Consider the following 17994-nt stretch of genomic DNA (forward strand, 5'->3'; position numbering starts at 1 on the left):
TCTTCCTTTTTGGGTAATGTCTTTTTCTCCACCAGATTTTAAGATCTTCACTGTCTTTGTTGCTCTGTAGTTCCACTGTTCAAAATTTGCATTCTCACACAGAAATTACATAAAAGTTCCTGAGAAGTAACAACCCATATTTTCAGTTATTAAAAATCATTCACTGTCATTGGTGCCTTCAATCTATTCTGTTGCTTTCTCCTTCGGTTCCTGCAATGCTCTTGTTATCTGATTTTGCCAGAACCACAGAGTTCTGGTTCTAGCCTAACTGTATAACAGCATTATCTCAATTTTTTTTCTGTCTTCTTGAAAGATGATGATGGAAAGGTTACATTCATTTAAGGGCCAGATGGGTCCAATTTCTAACCTCAGTGTTCTCCTCTATAAATAAGAAATATCTTACTGGAGTTATTTAGAGGATTAAATGAGATCAAGTATTCAATGACAACATAGTTCTTAGGATATAGTAGATATTCATTTAACTTATTTGTTAATTCATAACTATAAACTTTAATTTCTCTCTGTAAAATGATAAGAACTCCTTCATGCCATTTTTTTTTTTTGTGAAGACCAAATCAGTGTAGGGGAAGTTAATAGCTGTTAATACACAGACTCTGACTTCTGATGCAGACCAAACCTCAAGATACTGTGGAGGAGCAGAAAAATGAGTTTTGGCATCAGACAGTGGCATCCTAGCTCTGCCAATTACTGAACTGCATTACCTTCAACAAATTAATCTCTTTGATCTTGGTTTATTCCTCCACTAAACAGAAAGTATAACACTGACTTTGCAGGGTTAATGTGAGTGCTCTGCATATAGAATGTTTAAAATGCTAGGATAAGGCATGCATTCAATAAATGGCAAATATTAGATATTAACAACAACCCTGGCTTTTAATTCCAGCCTACTGGCCACACCTGCTTGTAATATAATCTAATCTACTTTTGTAATCTGAAAATTATACATTCTTTTCTGTCTGAAATATTTGTTATAAGGGGCTAGGTCACAACAAGGCTGCCTTTGTAATAACAACTTAGCTTGGAAGGAAAACAATGGCTGTAGAATGTGCTCCAATTTACTCCCACTGATCACTAGAGGAACCAAGTAAGAGTTCAGAAATTGCTCAGATGCACTATCTTAATTAGTGAAACACAACTTAAAATACTAGTTATACCGACAATGGAGCATTATCTTTGAAAACAAAGTCTATCATACACATATTCCAAAATAAGCAAATCACAAAAATATTAATCTTCAAAAACTTAGAACTATTTTTACTACTCACAGAAATGTACAGAAAATTTAGTCACAAGTTAAATCATGTTGTCATCTTTAATGTCATCAAGTATACCCTTTTTTTAAGCATCATATAAATTTATTTCCTTTGGAACAGTTATTAGGAAAAATAAATAATCTTATCTTGTCAAAGCCTTTGCATTTCTAGAAGACAGAGGTCCTGTTTAGTTATATGCATGTATGTAAATAGTGGAAATGCATTATGATAAATAGATGTCTCATAAACTTGCTAGGAAAAAATATACTAAGACCATTTACTGCAATGAAATGTAATGCAGGATTCAGGCAACACATCTGCAAAGCTGCATTCTGTCCCATCAGCTCATGTTCAGCATCAGATTCTTCACTCATATTTTTTCTAGACGTAAGACCAGGTAGTTACAGGAGGAAAAGTGTAGCCCTTTAACTCACCTAAATTCCAACAGCATTATCTTTCTGATGGCAAACCTAAAAATATAAAAATATATAAAAATATTTAAATAGAGAATATAAGCTTTTCAGAGTTATTAATGCAGATGTATTTTGGAACCTTGTTTTAATATTGACTCACATATTAGAATAATCATATATATACATGCACTGATGAAAGCTAATTTTGCTGTTATGTTTCTTGGTTTGTGTTTTGTTTCAGGGTAGTTTATTTTTAAAAATTGCATAAAAACATTAACAAGTGAAATAATACAGTACTCATATAACAAACATAATCAGTACCATGATATACTAGGATATAACGAAGATTCATAAGCCAAATAATTGTGATCAAAACACAATTATTCATTAATATTCACAATACTGAATTTCAACTGCCAAAAACTAGCCAGTCTCAATTCCTTAAACACTGACAACCATTCTTTCATTTAATATTCAAATGAAAACATTCTGAAGTCATGCCCTTCTATAATCACAAAAGATATATGTATCTACATCACAATCTTAGGAATCAGACTATTCACTTGCTTTGTAGTCTTAACATTAAGTTTGAAATATTATAAAATTGTGGTGAGAATATCGGATATCTCTATTGCATCTTTTTTTTTTTAATCGAAGTACTTTGATTTATATGAATAAACCATCCTGTAGTGACAGGGTATCTCTCCAAAGGGAGGGCCAAATGTCCACTAATTTAGTTTTATCATACTTATATTAGAAAGTGGTCAGACCAGAACACTGACATTGGATAATACAGCCTCTAGCTTTACAAATGAAATGCATATGCATTATGAATTTCTAATATCCTAAGAGGCCATTATCTTGTCAAAATCCTATTCCATTATTTTCTGATCTCTCAAATAGTTTCGCTGAGTAAACAATGTCACAGAACTCTAGTGAAAAAGAAGTGAAGATTTTTTTGTGCAAAGTACAAAGTTAGAACATTGCCAAGGTAGTGACTTCTACAGCCAGCCAGTCCACTGAGAAGATACGATAGCTTGTGTGACACACTTTAGATTTCCGGCAGCAGACATAACACTTTTAACTGCATGTTGAACAACAGAATCCACTGAGTGCCCCTATGTACATAACTGAACCCTTCATTTCTGCAGCCACAAATAGAATCTCATTGATGAAAAAATGAAAATCTTGGTTCGTGAGATAGATCACTATTCTAGTCATGACTCAGTCACCATCTTTTAAATATTCTGGTACTCTGTTTCCTCATGTACAAAAGAGGTAGACTGGCCAATTTGGGGGAAGAGGGAATGACTGGAGTAGTGAAAATTGGTCTTGCTAGACCAAGCTAAAGTAAAAGCACTCTGAAAAATATATTTCTCTTCTAGTAATCTTGGTGGCATTCATTAAAATTGGAGTTTTATACTTCTGCCAATAAACTTTGAAACAGAGTCTACAACTAGACATTATGACAAAAGATATTTAAAGATAAAAAGTTACAAGTAAAAATGACAAATAATTTAAAGGATTTGGGGATGGTTATTTAAGTTACCAAGATTTACTAAGAGCATGCTTTGTGCCTGATTCTGTGCTAAGGATTTAACACAAGGATTTCATTAAATCCTCCTAAAGTTGGGTAATTAATGTACAATAAATTGGATCCATTAACTGTATTGTTAACTGGCTCCTTAAATTTGATAAGGAAAAGAGTAGAAGGAGCAGGCAATGTTATCATTGCCCTCTGCTTCCTCTCTTGGGATAGGGTTGTGTGAAAACATGAGGTCTGGAGCTATGGGAGTACCCCTGCGACCACACAGAGAAAGCCAAAAAGATTGCTAAATGGTGAGAAAGGCCCTGACATTATGAACTTCTGAACTACCTACTTCCAGATTTATTATTAAACAGACAATTAAAAAATAATAATTGTGAGTAAAAGAAACCAGCCACAAAAGTACACACTATGTGGTTCTATTTATTAAAGTCCGAAAACAAGCAAAACTAAACTACAGTGTTCATATTTACATACTTACATATTAAAATGGTAAAGCAAAGGCACATGAAAGGGTTTCTGGGATGCTATGTTTTTGTGTTTTTTTGACCTTGGTGGTGGTTATGAATTATAATAACTCAGAAGGCTATATACATGTGTTTTATGCCTTTTTCTATTTCCTAGTGAAGGGGTTTAACCATTTTGAAGAACATATAAACACTGGGAAAAGTAAACTGCTCTATAAATCATCCTTTTTTATTGCAGCATAAAAACCACTTAGATGGATTCATAACTATTAATAATCACACCAAAATGTACTAGTTCAGCATCCTAATCTGTCCTATTTAAGAACAGAGTATTAGATAAAAGTCAGAAACAAGCTTTAATACCTGGCTCTGCCTCTAACTACTGGGAAACATTTGGGGCTGGTTACCTGCCTCTCTGTACCTTGGTTTCCTCATCCATAAAATGAAGATAACAGTGACTATCATAGGGTTGTTGCGAGGATAAATGAGCCATTATCTGAAAAGTGCATAGAACAGAATTTGGCAAACAGTAAGCACTCAAGAAGTAACAGTTACTTTCAATATTTTAAAATCAAACGTAAAAATATGTTAAGCTTGCCAAATTTGATAAGGTAAAGATAGCGAATATGAATCAATTGTGTAATATACCACACAATACAGGGGTGATTGGTCAGTATGGCATTTTAAGGCCTATCCAATTTTGAACTCCTAGAAATGATCACTTATACCACAAGAATGTTAAGAAATTATTGATTTAATTCCCAAATGCCTCCTAAGGAAATAGAGTTGATTTGTAAAAAAAAAATGTGTATTACAAGAACCTTAATGTATAATATTTGAGAGTGTCTTATGGCTATAAACTGCCTATTTTGATAGGCTACAAACAAGTTAACAAATCTTACATTAAGCCATTTTTCAGTGATGAAGATGCTATGAGCACATAACTTAGCAACAGAACTTTCACAGGCACTAGTCTAAAAAAAGCAACCATTTAAATTTTTAGATACTTTAGTTTATGGGCTATTAAAAGTACATTTTACTTTTTGAACTTTGAGATTTGGGGGCAGAATGCAAGCATTTCACTTTTATTCAAATATTTTAAAATGTTTACAATATAAGAAAATTGGTGTTAAGAGTGCCATAATGTCTAAATGAGGCCAGCCAATAACAGTCATACCTCTTTATGCAATTAATAATAAGGTAGCCAAGTCTGTATAATAAAAACCATTGGCAGCTTTTAGTTATTAGTTATATAAAAATTATCTTTAAGGAAGAAATACTAAAACAAATGTTTAGATCAAAAAGACCACAAAAAAAAAAGCAATTACAATCCGCTGGAGTGAAAGCCTGTTCTGAAAAGAAACAGAAAACTAGTTCCGAATTTTCTAGATGACTTTTGGGTTGGTAAAGCCTTTTTAAAAAAAAAGGATGCTAGAATTTACCTACCCACTCATCTTTACTTAAGTTTCTTCTGGCAATTTTATTCACATCCACCCTTAGACCAACAAGTCATACATTATGCGTCCACTCAAATGTCATATCTTCAGAGAGGATTTTTGTCTCATCAATCCAAAATAGTAGCCTTTGTCACTATATTCTAAACACATTTTGATTCATAGCACTTACTACCTGCTGGCATTACATATCTGTATATTTTTTTGTGTCTGGACAAGAACTAGAAGGTTAGTCTCCATGAACAGAGACTATCTGCCATGTTCACTGCTACATCCTCAGCACTGAAATGGTGGTTGATACAAAGTAGGCTCAACCCAGTCCTCTCTTGTGAGCTCTACACCTAGATACCCAACTGCTTATTTTCATCTCCATATGCATGGCTCTTTAGCAGCTAAAATCCAACATTTCCAAAAGTGGACTAATGACCTACACCTACTCCCATCCCAACAACAACAGTAAAAGTCAGCAATGGAACCTTTAATCACCTAATAACCTAACTCAAAAACTTGGGAGTCATCAGTGTTTCCTTCCCTTTCCTCACTCACCCCACCGCCAACAACCATCTCTTTATTTCTCTCTCTCTCAAACTGGCAACTCCTCTCCATCCCAACTTACCATGCTAGTCCAAACCACCATTATCCTGGACTTCCCTATTATAACACTCACCTAACTAATTTCCTACCTCTTGCCTCCTCCAAATTCTTTTATGCTTACAATTCTTCACTAGCTTTCCAGGGTTCTCATTGCTCTTCGAATTAAAAAAAAAAAGTCTTAACATGGTGGCTCTGCCTACTTCTACAGGCTTACTAATTACTAAAACAAAACAACTAGCCTCTTATTCTGACATTGCCATGGATTTGCCTTTACAGTATTTAGTAAAATTTACCTCCTAAAACTCAAGACACCTGAAAAATATCAAATCTGAGATTTTATAAGGCCCGTGACATACAAAACATAATGCTTCTATGTCATATTAAAACATTTAGTCAAAATTATCTTTTAAAAATATCACTGGCTATATATGTCTACAGGTGCAGATATGGAAATATGCCCAAGATACATTGTTTGGGGGGGGGGAGGGAGGCACAATGTAAAATGGTTCGTAGAGCATAAACTCTTTCCTGTTTAAAAAAAGAAATCCAGTGTGGTGGTAGGGCAGAACTGGAATATGTGTGTGTGTATGTGTGTGTGTGTGTGTATGTATGTATGTATGTATGTGTGTGTGTGTAAACTGAGGATTAATAGGAAAGAACATTTATTAAATTTTCCCCATTCTATAGATATTTCAAAATAATTTTATTATATACTTTTTATATTATGTATAAAATACATATTTTATTATTGTGTATTTGATTATTATTTTATAATACTTAAATAATATTTTTAAGATTTGTCAGGAAATGATAAGAAAATTAGTATTAGTTAAAATGAAATTTAACTCTCCATATTTACCATCCTTCGATTCCTTCAAAACAAACTAAACCCTAAGGTTTTAATCCTTCTGAGTCAAGAATTAAAAAGCAAAGAAATATCTTATGACTCTTCAGCAGCTAGATATAGTTCCCTAGTCACCAATCTCCCTGACGAGCGAAATCGAAAAAGAAAAGAAAATTCTGTTATGATCACATTTAGTTTAGAAGTTCGGATGAGACCCAAGTTAGTCCCATCTAATGCCTATGTATGAAAAGTAAACTCATTCCTACCTTGATTTGACAATCTCTTTCTCATATATCTCTTCAATGACCTGTTATTAAAAATATAAAAATGTTTAATATCTCAAACAACTTTTTTTCAGACCCTGAGTTGATAGTTTTTAATTACTGAGATTACACAAAACAATTTGGTTTAGGAAAGCTATCAAATATTACTGCTTATTGAAATAACACTTAAGAGATTTTTCATAATCCCATTACATTCCTCAAAGTGTGAAATAACAGAAAGCAAAGTAGTAGAAAAAAGATAAATAATAAAATATATCTATATAAAGAGTCCTAGAATCATTAAGATGATGTGTTCATATTATTTCTAGGGAAAATAAAAGTTCCTAAGATCAAGAAAATTTGAAAATTTAATTTTAAAGTGCATAAATATTATCAGACTCCATCTAAGAGTCAAAACAAAGTGCTTTCAAAAGGCAGAAAGAAAATAAATAAAAGGTGTAAGGACATAACAGAAGCAAATGCTAACTGTTACATCCTGTTTTCCAAATATATAAGATAAAGCCTATCAATTTCCACTTATTTGTGTTAGGGTGAGCAGGATGGTATAATACTTAAGAATTCAGGATCTGGAGTTAGAAGCCTGGTTCAAACCATCCACTTTCACTGCTGACGGCTAGAACCTTGAAAGTTTCTGACCACTATAAGGCTCAGTATTCCAATCCACAAAAACTACCTAACAATACTAAGTACCCCATAGTATTAAGACAAGGCATGTAAAGAATTTAGTACAAGTCCTGGTGCATGGTGAGCTTTTAATAGTTTTCAGTAGTAGAAATAATAGTAGTGCTAGTGATAACAGTAAAAAAAATTGTACTATAAAATTAAGAAGTGTTTTAATACAGTAAAATTTTATGGTAACAATAATGTCTTTTAATTGCTCAAAGTATATTTGTCAAATAAATGTGAGTAGTGGAGGAAGACTATGAGGCAAACAAGTCATTCAATTTATATAAAGTTTTCTGTTATTGCTTTTCTCTTTAACAAAATTCAAATTAAATAATAATACAAAGGGCACCATAATCTTTAAATACCAACCTCTAGTAAACTTCTAAAAAGGCATACAGAGATTCATCTAGAATTATCACCAACGTTAACTAATATGATCTTATAAATCTCTAAAAACCTTAATCTAATTAGGTTCGGCTAAATCTAGCAGTGTCATCAAGATATGTTTTAAATGAAAAATGGTCCTAGGAACCCCCAGACTGAACATACAAAACACATATACAAACAGCATATAGTAAGAGAGCAATTCTGCTGATAATTAAGACTAATTAATATATGTTATTTTTATGAATATCCTCCTGATGAATAAAATGGGATTGCTGGCAAAACAAAATATATTTATATATAAAACATTTAAGCTCAAATGATGTAAGAAATTTGGAGTTAAATCCAGTTTTACTAAGGCTGCCTAAAGCATCACAATTCAATTCATAATGGCAGAGCTTAAAATAAGTCTTCATTACTTGTTAAATGAAATGCAAGATGTCAGCTCTATTTTATTTAAAGAACTTTCTTTAAGAACTTATTTCAATGAGAATTAATCCTATATTTAGAAATTTTTTCATTTTTCTAAATTGCATCAAGTGAACCAAATTCCATTCCCTTATTTCAATATCACTGGTCCTTAGTCATTTAATCCTCTACACTAATCAACTTCTACTTCTTCCACCATTATTACAGATCTTTATCTCAGTTCATCAACCGAAAAATAAAAAACAACAGATTCTATTCTCAATGAACTGTCAAAAAATTATTGGAAAATTTCTGCGTATTTGCAAAGATATGCATTACATAGTCATTTATAATAACGATAAATTAAAAACAATCTAAAAACCTGAAATAGAAAAATCCACAAACATGTTTTTTAACGCTTGAAGGAAATTCAACAAAATGATAGTAGAAGTTACCTCTGGGTAACTTTTGCATCTTCCAAATTTTCTAACACGAGTAATTAGTTGATAATTTGATAACTATAGTTTTAACTTAAAAATTTTGTAAGGTTTTGTTGAAATAGCTCTTAAAATAGATACAAAGCGCATACCTATTCAAAGAGTATGTTGCAAACCAAAAATACTTACCTTTATATCAAAAGGTGATTTTTTCTTGATGTGGGGAGCCCAGTATTTACATGCTAACTGTAAAAGTAAACAGTATAAACAATAAGTCATAGGTTCATACCACTGTAGAGCTAAAAGACTAAGATTATTCCGTGACAAGCTGTTTCTTAACAGGGCACTTCTGGCACTGGGGGAGTGAGTAACTAAACCTTCTAAATGTGCCTGCAGTCCAGTTCACGTAGCCTTTGCCCCAAGCCACTAAATGTCATTAATGCCCTGCACTGCACCCTGCTGTGATTAAAAAAAAAATAATAACAACAACATACTTTTTAACCACCGCCGGGGTAACAACAGAGTGAAGTTAATAACTACAGTCACACATCTTTAGCACAAAGATAAGGAAAGCCACGTCAAGAAAGATTAAGTAAGCTGCCCAAGATTACAATTAGTTAAGAATTGAGCCAGTACTAAAATCCATAAACAAAAACTTCACGAATGTTTATTTGTAAAACAATTCTTTAAATGACTGGTACATATCCATACATAACAAAACATAAAAACAACAGCCTATCAGTGGGTTATTGCAGAGAATAAGAATTGATAGGTTATATTTTAGCAGATGAGGTTTTATCTGGAAACTGTGAATTTTAAAAACACATACAATGTCACAAGATACTTAGATGAGTTGTGTAACATTCAAAAAAGGACATGGTCTTATTGGGTGTGTGTGGGTGTGTGTGTGTGTGTGTGTGTGTGTGTGTATTAAAGAATCTAAACTAGAATCTCTTGAAAGACAAAAAACTGGCAATCACAAAGACTCAATATATTTATAAAAAGGTTAATTTGCACAGTCATATTAGAGGCACTGAAATAATAGCTGATGGATGCAAGCATGGCTGCATGGACAAATTAAGTAAAATAGGAAATGTTACCTCTTCTATCAGGTTTTCTTCAACCCTACCTGGCGCTGACAACTGATTCTTTTCTTCATTTAGTAAATAACTCTATTATAGTCTTATCTTTCTGTGTTAATTATTTGATTGCTCATTTATCTTTCCTGCCTGCTTAATTGGAACACTTAGGAAATGGGACTTCTGTTTTCTTTGCTACCAAAGCTAAGTATCTACCAGTCAACACAAACAGCCTCCCAAGCAGTGAGGACACTGGCTCTGAGAAAATCTCAAAAACATTACAGTAATGGTCTACAGCCATGCCACCCTGAACAAGACTCATCCCGTCTGATCTTGGAAGCTAAGCAGGGTTGGGCCTGGTTAGTACTTGGATGGGAGATTACCTACGAAGACCAGGTGCTGTAGGCGTAAAAAATAAAAAATAAGGGATTGTAAGCTGACAAGGTCTTTGCAATCTGTGAGGTCAACCAAGGGTTGCCTCACTTAAAAAAAAAAAAAATTACAATAATGGGCCACTCATATGACACTTTCTCAAATTATCAATCACACTCCAACCCAAAAGAAAATACTTACTTTACCCCCAATTATTCTGTGGCATTCTCATTTCCTCATCCTGCTCCCTGTGGGCATCACACAAGCTCAGCCATCTTTTTCTTACAACATACCCTTAAGAGAATTGAATCTGATCTATTTTCATCTCTACTTCTTTAAAGATCTAGCAAAGATTTATTAAACATCTATCATGTCTCTTTTTTTCTGAGTTACTCCTTTTCTTTGGGTTCTAACCTGTGACCCTTCAGACACCTCTACCACCAGGAATATATCGCCCTCCTCCACACTCTCTAGTCTCACACAAAACAGAAACTACTCCCATTCTCCACTTAGTATAGCTATGAAAGCATAAACTGTTCAAAACAAATCTTACTGAAAGACAAAAAGAAAATAAACATACAGTAGCATAAAACAGTGAGATCACAAAGTTCACAGATCTGATAAGATTGAATCTACATCTCATTCATTCGATAATAATTAGAAAGCACCTTCTCTGGTCAGGCATGCCAGGTGCTGAGGAGGAGGAAGAAGATGATGACCAACTAAGTCCAAGATGTCCCCTCTACCTACAAAACCCATTTCTCCACCTTCCTATTTATGTTTCGAAGTCCATTTCAAATGACATTTTCTCAACGAGAAAATTCTTTCTGGAAATTCTTTCCTTAGACAAACATAATCTTTTTAAATTCTGTTCTCAAAGTACTACTCTCACATCACTATTATGGCATTTATCACACTGAACTTTGACGAGTTCTTTAAGTCTCTTGAAGTCTCCTTCCACTGACTGTGAACTCCCTGAAGACCAGGATCACAATTCATTTATCTTTGCAGCCTAGAGGAGCCAAAAACAGTACCTTGCAATTATTCAGTGTTAATGTTTGCTACCATGGCCCAAGATTTCTGAGAGCATTCATTCCTCCCACTACGCCCTAATGCCCTTGTATGTTTATTCATTCATCTATTCTTTCAGCAAACACTTACTCATCACATAGTACGTGCCTAGTACAATGCTGGGTGCTGGAAGTACAAAGGGAATAAAGCAGACAGTACCAAGTCTCAGCTCTCACAATTTAAACCAGAATAAAATAAATATTATATGTTTACAAACAACATTCTCTAAGACATCTCAGTCAATCCTACAGTTTTAAATATCACCTCGGGTCAATAGCCCACAAATTTATATTCAAACCCAGATCTTCCCAAGGTGCTTTAGACTCATAGTCGACTGCTCTGATTGAATGTCTACTAGGCATCTCACACTCAACATGCCCCAAACAGAAATCTTGACATTTCCCACTAAATCTTCTCCTTTCCCAGTCTTCCTTATCTCAGTAAATATCCAAATCATTCACCAAGTTGGTCAAGCTATGCTTGATCTGTCTCTTCATTTGTCTCTCCACAATCAACTATCAAGCTCTATTGCCACTAGTTTCAGATTATATCAGTCTATTTTCATCTTTAATAGTAGAGGCCACCATCATCTCTTACCCAGACTAAATGGACTATTACTACTTTTGCTCTCCTACCCTCAATTTCCACATATTAGCCATGGTGCTCTTTCTAAAATATTATTCACTGAATTGCAATGAAAATCTACTGTATTTAGAATAGAATAAAATCCAAACTTTTTACCTCTGCCTCCAAGACTGTATATGATCTGTTTCCTACATACTCTCTGTCTTCATTTCATACCATTCTCCCACTTACTTCTTATGTTCGCCATCCTGGCCTTCTTTACTTCATATTATAAGGCATTTATACTTTCTACTCCCTGGACTTTTTTCTGCTATTTCCAAAACTGGCTCTTTTTTTCATTCAGGTCTTAGCTCAAACGTCACCTCAGAGAGGACCTTCCTGGCTGCCTTTCATATATCCCACCCCCGTCACTGTCACAACACAGTTTCATATTCCTGATAGCACTTATCACCATCTGAAGCTATACTGTTCATTTGTCTGGCTCATCCCTCTAAAATATAAGCTCCATGAGTGAAGGAAACTAATAAATGACTTTTACCCCAAAAATGCAGTGTATAGGGGAAAAAAAAGATCAAATCTAAATGGTCAGGAAAAGCCTCTCCAAAGTAATGAAGATGAATGATAGTGAATTAACCACAGAAAGAAAAGAGGGGGGAAATGAGGGGGGAAAATAGGATTCCAAGCAGAGGGAACAATGTCGACAGGCCAGGAGGTGATAGATAGCCATGGCATATTCAAATAACAGTTCAGTATGGCTAAGACACAGTTAGGAATTGAAAAGAGAAAGGAACCCTGATATAAGCACAGACTAGATCACATGACACTCTGAAGGATTCCAGGCATTATCTTAAGGACAATTAGAACTCAAAAGATTTGAAGAAGGTAAGTAATGATTCATTTGTGTACAATCACTCTGACAGCAATATGAAGAATGGACTGGAGGAGAGCAAGAGTTAAGAAGAAAGGTTAGGACACCTGGGTCCAGGCATCAATCAATGGCAACCTGGTTTAAGATACAGAGGTGTGGAGACGCAGCCAGATTTAAGAAATTATTTAGAATGCAGAAATGTGGAGGTTAAGGGAAAGGAAGTAATCAAAATGAATACAAGATTTCTGCTCTGGCAAATCCGCTGGGCCAGGGACCAAAGAAAGAAGCAGGTGGGGCAATAACTTCTTCACTGAGCTACTTAGACTCTTATCCAATACCCAAAGCAACAAATAAGGATCAGGAATGTTGAGGGCTACAGGATTGTTTCCCTATTCAAAGGCAACCGCAGTTCACAATGCAATACAGTAAACAGATTCTAAATGAACGCTCTCAAACCACAGGGCTATTCTCCTTATAGATGTATCTATTTGGAGCTAGCTGTTCGTTGTCTCCTCAGATTCTCGTCACTCCTCTAAAAAATCTAGGTTACACTACTGCTAAGAAAAATCCTATTGCTCTCTCAAGCGTGAGTTCACCATCACCTCTGCTAAGAAACCTTTACAATCTAAGGCAGACTGGTGTGTTCCTTCTTCTGTGAATCCATCGCTCCCGAGACAGACTCTACTACAGTAAAACTCTCATAGTAGCTTTCTTCTATCTTCCCTGGAACGTTGAACTCCTCTGGGCAGGATAGCTTCTCTCCCCATGGCATCCCGAGCACCTAGCACAGTGGCCTACACATGATCGAACGCCTCCTGAGTGCTCCCAATCCCAAGGAAAATCCCACCCCCAGGCCTCAAGGCCTGGACGTCATCACCCCTTCACACACACCAGACTCGCCCGATCGCACCTGGGTCACGAACTCCGCGTTGATCTGGGACACCGTAGGGGCCACGATTTTCTTGGGCTGAGCAGGGGCCGCCATGGCAGCACTCTTTCTCCGCTTCAGTGGAAAGAAAAAAAGGACCGCTCCGCGCAGTGGTGAACCCGACGCACTTCCCCTACGGGGTGGCTGCGGCTGCCTAACCCCTTGAAGCAAGAACCCGCAGGCCTGGATATCTTCAGGCTTCACAATCCCATGAAGAACTCGTACAGCAACCCATACAACCCCCCGGAAGCGGCGCGCAAAAGGACCGGAAGTCTGTGCAGGCGTTAAGTCTGAGCTAGAGAGGCAAGGGCTTCGCCTTTCCCACTGGCTCCACCTAGCGGGAAGCTCGAGAAAACTGCTAGTAGGCTGACTGACGTCTCAGCCTAGTAAACAGGAGTTCGCTGAGGGTTTCTCCAGGTGGGGTTGAGGGTGGAATGGGAATGGGGAAGCGGGAGACTTAAAGTTTCGTTCGACCTTAAAAAAAGCAGTAGCGAAAAAAAAAAAAACAGACCGAAAATGAGGGGCTTGGTTTTAACCATTTTTAATAGATTCCTGGAGATAAAAGTTAACATAACGAACTGCACAAATTTAGACTGTAAAATTCGATCCGGTTTTACTTAGTTATACATCTGTGAAACCATCACCCAAATCGTGATAATAACCACATCCAACGAACCTAAAAGTGTCCTGCTGCTCTTTTACAGTCCGTCTCTTTCATCACTCCTACCCACCTATTCTCAGTCAATCACTGCTTTCTCTCACTATGAATGTATAGATTAGCTTACTTTTACCATAATTTTATATAAATGAAATAATACAGTATGTACCTTTTTGCTTCTTTCACTAAACATAATGATTCTGAGATTCGTCCATGTTGATGCATGTATTGGTTTATTTCTTTTTGTTGCCGAGTAGTATTCTATTTTACAGGTATACCATAGTCTGTCAATCTGCTCATTTGTGGATGAATGATCTGTGGAGTGTTTCCAGTTTTTGACTATTATAAATAAAGCTCTAGGAGCATTTGTGTATATATGTTTTAATATAAGCATATACTTTCCTTTCTCAAGTAAATATCTTAGGAGTAAAATGGCTGGGTCATATGGTATGTTTAATTTTTTAAGAAACTTCTAGTTTTCCAAAGTAGTAGTACAATTTTATATTCTCACACCAGTAGCATACGAGACTTCCAGTTCTTCTTCTTCCTCACCAACACTTAGTATAGTCAGTCTTTTTAATTTTACCTATGCTAATACTTATGTGTTATATCTGATTGTGGCTTTGATTTGTATTTCCCTAATGACTAATAATGAGAATCTGTTCATGTGCTTATTTGCCATCCACAAATGTTCTTTGGTAAAGCCTCTGTTCAGTTTTTGGGTTTTCCCCCCCTTTTTAACTGAATTGATTGTTTTCTTATTACTGAGTTTGAATGTACACCTCTACCATTCACAAATCCATACATAAATTAAACATATATCTCTAATAAACTTTCCTTGCATGGATACAGGCAACAAACTCATTAACACTGTCTCTAGGGAGCAGAGAGACTGGGGGAGGGGAGAACAGGAGTGAGTAAAACTAATACAATGTGTTCTCTAAATTTCCCTCCTCTTCACCCCAAAAATGTCTCTTTATCTTTACTCCTTACTTTTTTTTTTATCATATATCTCAAAATAATAATATTCCTCCACTACATTTTACAGTGTTGTCTCAGTACATTTTATTTTATTCCCCTTTTTAAGTTTTGGATCTTTTAAAACATCTATAACCTGTTTTAAAATAAACATCCGTGAAAGAAAAAAAGGTCTGTCAATATGGAAATTAAATGTGGAATCCTTTTTCCTTCTACAAACTATTGTATCAAGTTTGTTTACAGAGCCAGAAATGAAAATTTGTATGATCATAATTATAGATGCAAGAGATTTTGAATATATAACAATATCTATTGATATCATATTTACAAATATAGTCTACAAAACTAGATGTAAAAAAATATTATGAATAGCTTTTATGATGTGTCTTGAAGTAGATAAGATTTAGATAAGCAAAAACATTAGGGACAATATTTCTAGTATAGTCACAGCACGGATAAAGTCGTGAAAATAAGTCGTGCAGGGAAGAATAATAGGAATGAGCAATATCAAAAGCCTTGAAAGTTAGAAAAAGCAAACTATATTTAATGTGGAAGGCAATGGGAAATCGTTGATTGGAAATCTACTTTTGGAAGATGACTTTTCAGTAGTATATTAGTTGGGTTCAAATAGGTAATATGGGAATGTGAATACCAGTTGGGAGGTTATTGCAAATCTAAGGTAAAAGTAAAAAAGCCCAAATTTGGATTCTGGGAGTAAAACTGAAGAGAAAGGTATAAATATGGAAGACACTGAAAAGATAGAATAAAGAGAAATTTATCTTAAGTAATTGAAAAAATAGTGGAATCATAAAGCACAATAGAGAAGTCTGAAGGTAGAGTAGGTTTTAAAAGGAAAGATGATTCCATTTATAGAGGGACAGTCTGAGGTAGCAGGAGAAGATCTCGGTGGTAATAGCATTTATGTTTCCATCTTACATATTAAATTTATAATTTGTCTTATAATCCTGTTGCCAAGAGGATATTAAGCCAATTAGCCTCGGATCATGTAGCTTTCTAGTGATCTGTGTGAGAGGTTCTCATTTGTAATACCTAGTGGATTCATGACAAAATGCAGTATTATATCTTTCTTTCTCTCTTTCAATTCTCTCTTCCTTCCTTTCTCTCCTTTACAGGTCACTTCTCTTAGCCAAGTTTTTGACTGATGAGTTTTGACATTCTGAAATTGTGTTTTATTATTTTTCCTTCGTTTTATGAGTCTTCTATAATGTTTTGTAAATAAAAAGAGAGAAAGCAAAGGAGGCAGGTAATCAAGAAAAAAGAGTTTCAAAAGCCAAGATCATCAATAGTGTCACATGCTTCAAAGAAAGCTAAGAGGACAAGAACTTCAAAAAAGTCAATGGGTTTGGCAGTTAGGAAACCATTCATGGCCATTATTAATTGGGGTTTCTTTGTTGTAAGAAAATTTTAATTCAAATCAGATTTAAAATAAGGGAAATCTATAGATATAAATAAAAAGTCTAGAGATAAGTTAGGCTTCAGGAAGTTTGATCAGGCTTCCTGCTCCATTTCTCAATGCTTCTTTCGGCTCTGCTTTTCTTGCCCCTCCCAATTCACCCTGTTGTGACTTCATCACCAGACTAGGATCTGTCATGGTACTAAATTGGAGAAAGCTTTCTTACACTCACTTCTCCTCCCTCGATCATTGAAATGACTATAAGGTTTCCCTCTGATTAGACCAATTAGGGGGCGGGCTCACTCCTGAGCCAATTACTCTGGCTGAGGTAACGCTGTGCATTGACTGAGTTAGACTTCAGTTACTCATCACTGAATGGTCATGACAGAAAGGGAGATATGAATATTCTGATAGACTTAGACTGATCATGACCGGTTTCTGAATCTGAGATTAAGGTCAGTCCTGCCCAGACTAGCTGGCTGAGACACAGTGAAGGAGAGGTGTGGTTGCAACTAGCAATGGCCACTACAATGATCACTAAAAGAGCAGGTCCCAAGAGGTGGTGAGGAAAAGACTAGGGCTAAGAAGTTAGTGATTGAAGAGGCAATGGAGCAAGGAGGTGTAAAGTGACTTTTCAACAACTTTGACCATAAAAGGCAAAGAACAAAATATAACAGCAACTACATAAAGAAAAAGATAAAATAAAGTTGCTTTTTAAAACTAAGTGCAGTGGAAATCATTGATTGCCTATCAAATCCTCCCTTCTTTCCAAACACAACTTTGAATTTGACCAGTATCCATATCATCATCAGGAAACCATGCGCCTAAAGGAAAGGAAGCTGAGCCTCAGCTCCAGCTCCAGCTCCAGCTCCAGGTAATTCTATCTCCTGTGTTAGTGGTTTGTTCAGAACGGGGCCTATGAAGCAATTCTGGCAGGTCGGAGAGTAAGGTTTGCTTGTACGCCGCTAGGAAAGTTGCCCTTTGTTCTCATGAAAGTTTCTGGACCTCTCTCACTCCTCGTCCCTCATTACCCTTGTGAAGGAAGCATGTGGTCCCGATTGTAAACAAAACATCCAAAAAACACAAGGGAAATACCCTTGTCATTATAAAAGACAGAGCCAATGAAAGGAACAAGAGTTGATTCAACTATGTGATTTAACAACTCTAGAGCTTGTTTTAGTTGATGGACTTCAAGTCATGTAAACCAACAGAGGCCTTTATTGCTAAAGCAGTTTGAGTCAGTTGATCATCAGTTACAGCCAAAACAATA

General features: G+C 35.5%; 1 protein-coding gene and 1 pseudogene across 1 annotated transcript in view; one reads left to right on the top strand and one right to left on the bottom strand.

Annotated features, from left to right (window-relative positions):
* AQR (aquarius intron-binding spliceosomal factor) overlaps nucleotides 1-13943 on the bottom strand; it is an 85915-nt gene extending 71972 nt beyond the window's left edge. The window contains exons 1-4 of the mRNA XM_016139606.2: nucleotides 13657-13943; nucleotides 8961-9017; nucleotides 6859-6899; nucleotides 1709-1744 (exon numbers count right to left, since the gene is read on the bottom strand). Of these exons, the coding sequence (XP_015995092.2) occupies nucleotides 1709-1744; nucleotides 6859-6899; nucleotides 8961-9017; nucleotides 13657-13731 (209 nt within the window). The 5' untranslated portion in view covers nucleotides 13732-13943. The remainder of the gene's footprint in view (nucleotides 1-1708; nucleotides 1745-6858; nucleotides 6900-8960; nucleotides 9018-13656) is intronic.
* LOC118601414 lies at nucleotides 10140-10258 on the top strand (annotated as a pseudogene).
* Nucleotides 13944-17994: the final 4051 nt, after the last annotated feature.

Source organism: Rousettus aegyptiacus, unplaced genomic scaffold (assembly GCF_014176215.1).
Source record: "Rousettus aegyptiacus isolate mRouAeg1 unplaced genomic scaffold, mRouAeg1.p scaffold_m13_p_3, whole genome shotgun sequence".
Taxonomy (NCBI): domain Eukaryota; kingdom Metazoa; phylum Chordata; class Mammalia; order Chiroptera; family Pteropodidae; genus Rousettus; species Rousettus aegyptiacus.